Source organism: Stenella coeruleoalba (assembly GCF_951394435.1).
Source record: "Stenella coeruleoalba genome assembly, chromosome: 3".
NCBI classification, from domain to species: domain Eukaryota; kingdom Metazoa; phylum Chordata; class Mammalia; order Artiodactyla; family Delphinidae; genus Stenella; species Stenella coeruleoalba.
The window spans coordinates 167,950,830-167,957,258 of record NC_137148.1 but is presented as its reverse complement, the minus strand read 5'-3'; the positions used below and the strand labels follow the sequence as shown (position 1 = coordinate 167,957,258).

The 6,429-nt window shown below is 43.6% G+C and overlaps 1 protein-coding gene across 1 annotated transcript; it reads right to left on the bottom strand.

The window, feature by feature from the left end:
* Window positions 1-526: 526 nt before the first annotated feature.
* Window positions 527-1,628, bottom strand: LOC307183305 (large ribosomal subunit protein eL20-like). The gene has a single exon (XM_079915645.1). The coding sequence runs from the start codon at window positions 1,511-1,513 to the stop codon at window positions 983-985; it is 531 nt and encodes a 176-aa protein (XP_079771771.1). The 5' UTR covers window positions 1,514-1,628; the 3' UTR covers window positions 527-982.
* Window positions 1,629-6,429: the final 4,801 nt, after the last annotated feature.

Sequence of the window (6,429 nt, the reverse complement as noted above, 5' to 3'; positions counted from 1 at the left end):
AATTTTTTAGGTTCAAGTTCGATTTTTCAGCACAGTGACTTCATTGGTGGTGATGGGCACTGCCAGTAAGAGATGCAGAGCTGCCTCCTTTTTGTGATCTGGGCATCAACAATTATCTTAATGAATAAATGAATGTTCTCACAGAAACCCTGCCTGAGATTATTAGTCCATTTCTCTGTTTCTCGCCAGCCTCTTTTCTCATAAACACGTTTAAAAAGAAACATTGGAACTGAAACACTTTGCTGTACACTTGAAACTAACACAACGTTGTAGATTAACTGCACTTCAGCTAAAAAACAGGAACGGAAGAAATATTGGAACGCTACTGGATACACAGTTTGGATTTCTTGTTTAACACACCCTATATTTTTCCTAGGTCACTAAGTACTTCCTTGAAATAGTTTGCAATTTGAAATCTTGTTGCACTTGATGGCTGTTCCTTCATGTTGGAACACTTAGGTTGTTTCCAGACTGTCAGCCAATCACTGTTACAATAAGTCATTGGTTAGGGAAGTGGTGTAACTGATTCATTAAGATGTTGTAATTTCAAATAACTAAGCATGAAAACAAAACCATAAATGTTCTGCAAGGAAAAAAGGGAGAATTTTATCTTGCAATAAGGATTTTATGTGACAAAACCTAGAAGACTTTTTTTTTGGTCTTTATTTTTTATTTTATTATTATTTTTATTTTATTTTATTTTATTTTTAGCGGTACGCGGGCCTCTCACTGTTGTGGCCTCTCCCGTTGCGGAGCACAGGCTCCGGACACGCAGGCTCAGCGGCCATGGCTCACGGGCACAGCCGCTCCGCGGCATGTGGGATCTTCCCGGACCGGGGCACGAACCCGCATTCCCTGCATCGGCAGGCGGACTCTCAACCACTGCGCCACCAGGGAAGCCCTGGTCTTTATTTTATTTTATTTTTTTTGTTTTCCCAGCGAGTTTTATTTGGGCAGACCTGGGGACAGGGAGGTCCTGCATCTAAAAGAAGGTGTTGGGCCTCTTGGTGGTGAAGCGTGGCTTGTGCTGGCGACGGAGGACCCGGTGGGGCAGTGGGAATTTGATTTTGGAGTCGTAGAATTGCTTGACTGCTGGTCGGCGGCACTTGCTGGCTGCGATCTCCTCCACCTTCATGATCTGGATCGAGTGGGCCCGGGCACGGTACCGGGCGCCCATGTCTCGGTAGCACTGGGTGACAGCACCGGCTGTGGTCAGGTCCCGGTACTCCCGGTACATATTGTGGGTGCCACTGCGGGAGTCATAGCGCAGCCAGATGCCGAAGTTCTTCACCCGCAGGGGAGATTTTTCAAACACCTGTCCACAGTAGACAATTTCCCCTGAAGACTTCTTCATCTTCTTCAGCTGAGATACAAAGTACCAGAAGCGGGACTTGGCAACAACATGGTTAGGCGCAAAGATCCGCATGCGATAGAGGGGCGACGGGCGGCACTTGGGGGTCGGCAGGCAGCGCCCCACCACCTTGTATTCTCGAAGCGTGCCCGAGGCCTTCATAGCGCCCTACCCACGCTCGCCGCCAGCCTCGAAAAGCTGGTCTTTATTTTTTTAATTGAATTATAGTTGATTTACAATGTAGTGTTAGTTTCAGGTTACAGAAAAGTAACTCAGTGATACATATATATGAATACATATACATTTGTATATATAAATGTACACATATACATTTATATATATATTCTTTTACAGATTCTTTTCCACTATAAATTATTACAAGATATTGTATATAGTTCCCTGTGCTATACAGCAGGTCCTTGTTGGTTATCTATTTTATATATAGTAGTGTGTATCTGTTAATCCCAAACTCCTATTCTATCCCTTCTCCTGCACTCTAGAAGACATGTTTAAAAACTGATTAGTTTGCTCTCTCTCATACACACATAAAATTTCTGTATGGCAAAAAATATTTAAAGCAAAGTCAGAGACAAATGAAAAGCTGAGAAAAAAGCTTGCAATTCATATCACAAAGACTTAATCTGCCTCGTAGAAATCAATAACAGAAAGAACAACACAAGAATTTTTTTAATAGGGCAAAGGAAATACAAATGGCTATTAAGCATCTGAAAAGGTCATCTCATACTAAGACAGATGAAAATTTAAACTATGTGAGGTGCTGTTTTCCACGTATCAGAGTGGCAAAACTCCAAAGTTTAATAAGGTAATTTATTGACAATGCTGAGAGAAAATAAGTGCTCTCATAAGTGGTCTCTCATTGTTGGTGCCAGTGTATACTGGCCCAACTCCATGGAGGGCAATTTGGTAAAATTCATCAAAATTACGTATATATATCCCTTTTGACCTAGTAATTCCACTTTGGGAAACTCTTTCTCCAGGTATAATTGCACATGTACAAAATGACAGTCTGCAAGGTTATTCATTAGTGTATGGTTTGTAATAGCAAAGGATTAGGGACAACGCAGGTCCTTAATAGGGACCTGGTTAAATACAGTACAAGTATAAATGGAATACTATTCAGCTACTATATAAAAAATGAGGAACCTTCTATGGGCTGATAAGAGCTCTGAGATTTATGTCAAGTGAAAAAAGATACAAAACAGTGCATGTGACATGCTATCTTCTGTGTAAAGATAGTGGGGAAAATTGCTTATATCTGTATAAATAAATGCAAGAATGACAGAGGAGAAACTATTGACAGTGATTTTGGGTATGAGTGAGGGGAACTGGACAGATAGGGGACAAGAGTGTTAGGGAGATTGAAATTAAAATTTTTAATTAAAAAAATTTTCCGGGGCTTCCCTGGTGGCGCAGTGGTTGAGAGTCCGCCTGCCGATGCAGGGGACACGGGTTCGTGCCCCGGTTTGGGAAGATCCCACATGCCGCGGAGCGGCTGGGCCCGTGAGCCATGGCCGCTGAGCCTGCGCGTCCGGAGCCTGCGCGTCCAGAGCCTGTGCTCCGCAACGGGAGAGGCCACAACAGTGAGAGGCCCGTGTACCGCAAAAAAAAAAAAAAAAAAAAAAAAAAAATTTTCCGGACTTCCCTGGTGGAGCAGTGGTTAAGAATCCGCCTGCTAATGTAGGGGACATGGGTTTGAGCCCTGGTCGGGGACAATCCCACGTGCCACGGAGCAACTAAGCCTGTGTGCCACAACTACTGAGCCTGCATGCCACAACTACTGAAGCCTGTGCACCTAGAACCCATGCTCTGCAACAAGAGAAGCCACCACAATGAGAAGCCTGCGCACTGCAGTGAAGAGTAGCCCCTGCTCACCGCAACTGGAGAAAGTTGCGCACAACAACGAAGGCCCAACGCAGGCAAAAATAAATAAATAAATTTATTTAAAAAAATTTCCTCCAAGAGAAATGAAAGCACTCTCCCATCAAAAACTTGTCTGTGACATTGGATGCAACTAGAGATTATCATACAAAGTGAAGTAAGTCAGAAAGAGAAAGACAAATACCATATGATATCACTTACATGTGAAATCTAAAATATGGCACAAATAAACTTATCTATGAAATAGAAACAGACTCACAGACACAGAGAACAGACTTGTGGTTGCCAAGAGGGAGGGGGGATGGGGGAGAGAGGGATTGGGAGTTTGGGATGAACAGATGCAAACTATTATATATAGGATGGATAAGCAACAAGGTCCTATTGCATAGCACAGGGAACTATATTCAATATTCTCTGATAAACCACAATGGAAAAGAACCTAAAAAAGAATGTATATATATGTATAGCAGAATCACTTTGCGGTACAGCAGAAATTAACACAACATTGTGAATCAACTATACTGCAATTTTAAAAAATTGAAAAAAAAAACGTGTATGTGAATGTCCATAACAGCTTTATTTATTTATTTTTTTTAAAATTTTATTTATTTATTTATTTTTGCTGTGTTGCATCTTAGTTTCTGTGCGCGGGCTTTCTCTAGTTGCGGGGACCACTCTTCATCGCGGTGCGCGGGCCTCTCACTATCGCGGCCTCTCTAGTTGCGGAGCACAGGCTCCAGACGCGTAGGCTCAGTAGTTGTGGCTCACGGGCCTAGTTGCTCCGCAGCATGTGGGATCTTCCCAGACCAGGGCTCGAACCCGTGTCCCCTGCATTAGCAGGCAGATTCTCAACCACTGCACCACCAGGGAAGCCCCATAACAGCTTTATTTTTAATAAACAAAGACTGGAACAACCCCAATGTCCTTCAACAGATGAATGTATACAGAAACTGTGGTTTATCCATATCAATGTTAAAAATAAATATACTATTGATACACACTCCATCAGAGATGAATCTCAAAATAATTGTGTTAAGTAAAAAAAAAAGCAGGCAAGAAAGGAGTACATTCTATGTACTCTATGTGATTCCATTTATATAAAATTCTAGGAAATGCAAACTTACCTGTAGTGACGGAAAGCAGGTCATGGTTACCTGGGGAAGGTGGGAGGAGCCAGTGGGAGAGGTTCTTAAGAGGCACAAGGAAGCTTCTGGGTGTGATAGAGATTTCCATTACCTTGATTATGGTGATAGATTCACAGGTGTTTACATAGGTCAGAGTTGATTAGATTGTGCACCTGAAATATGTGCAGATTATGGTATGTCAATTACACTACAATATACTGCCAAGATGCTTTCCCCACCATTTTTGTCTTAGTCCTCTTGGGCTGCTATAACAAAATGCCACAGGCTGGGTGGCTTAAACACGGAAATTTATTTCTCACAGTTCCGGAGGCTGGGAAGTCCAAAATCAAGGTGCTGGTATATTCGGTTCCTGGGGAGAACTCTCTTCCTGGCTTGCAGATGGCCACCTTCTCGCTGTATTCTCATATGGTGGAGAGAGAGAGAAAGCTCTCTTCTGCCTCTCTTTCTAAGGGCACCAATCCCATCATGGGAGTTCCGTCCTCATGACCTAATCATCTCCCAAAGGCTCCACCTCCAAAGACCATCATACCTGGGGATTAGGGTTTCCACATAATGAATTTTAGGGGAACACAAACATTCAGTCCATAACAATTTTGAAAAGGAAAATGTTTAGACATACAAAAAAACTTCAAAAGTGATTATGAATAAACCTGGGTAAACATTCTCAAACAAAGTTTTAGGTGGACACACAATTAGGAAAAGGGAGACTTCTCCAGCTATGGTTTTTATTTTATTTTTAAAATTAATATTCTCTTTTTAAAAAAAATATTTATTTGTTTGTTTGGCTGAGCCAGGTCTTCGTTGCTGCATGCGGGATCTTTAGTTGCAGCATACGAACTCTTAGTTGCGGCATGTGGGATCTAGTTCCCTGACCAGGGAGTGAGCCCAGGCCCCTGCATTGGGAGTCTTAGCCACTGGACCACCAGGGAAGTCCTCCAGCTATGATTTTTAGAGTTTTGGGGTTTGGCACAATGCAAATGCCTTCCCCATTCAAAATTGTAACTTACAAAAACAGACAGGATTAAAAAAAAAAAAGATTCATTAGTTTGGAACTAGAGAGAACTAGGTTGAAATCTTGGCCTTTCTAAGCTGTCTGTCTTTGGCCAAGTATGTGAACATCTCAGAACATCACAGTTTTCCTATCAGTCCAAAAGGGAAAGGAATGCTTTCGTTTTCAAGGCTGATTAAAGGGTGACAAAACATAGACTATGCACGTGCCTAATGGGATAAAGGTGAGTGCTAAATTAATGTGCACTGTTATAATTATTATTCTTACCTTAGTGAGTTCAGGGCTGTTTGCCCTGGTGTCCAAAGGCGGCAGGTTCACACACACGCAAGCTCCCAGGCTGGGAGGACTCTGGGAGACGGATGGCGATGGGGAGAGTGTCTTGGGCAGAGGCCACTCCATTCCTTTCCGGAGCCCCAGCCCAGAATCTGAGTCATTCTTTCTGCTCTGAGATTCTGAGGCTCCTGCCCTAAAACTGACCTCTCCTGATGACCTGATGTGACTAAAGGCTGACAGGAAAGGGCATGGGCAGTTGCCAGGGGTGGCGGGGGCCACTCCTGGGGGGCCAGCAGCCTTGTTTTGGGATGTCCACATATAATGTCCCTCTGGGCTCGTCTGGGAAGAATCAGTCACATATCCCACGCTACAATGCATTATTCATGCTCTTCCCCAATCTGGGTCACCCATTCCATATCCTTTTCATCTGGATAATCTTACTGTTTCTCAGCCCCAGGGCCCCTGCCCAAAAAGCCTTACCTGCTGGGATAGGTCCCTTCTCTGACCTCTTCTAGGCCCCTGTGCTTCCCCATTACAGCACTGATCATCCAATATTAAAGTTAAGTGGTTAAACAGACATAGAGAACGGACTTGTGGTTGCCAAGGGGGAGGAGGGGTGGGACAGGGAAGGACTGGGAGTTTGGGATTAGCGGATGCAAACTATTATATATAGGAAGGATAAAAAACAAGGTCCTGGGCTTCCCTGGTGGCGCAGTGGTTGAGAGTCCGCCTGCCGATGCAGGGGACACGGG

What these genes read in the sequence shown, in the direction of transcription:
- LOC307183305 (XM_079915645.1), bottom strand. Translation starts at nt 1,513, where the DNA reads ATGAAGGCCTCGGGCACGCTTCGAGAATACAAGGTGGTGGGGCGCTGC.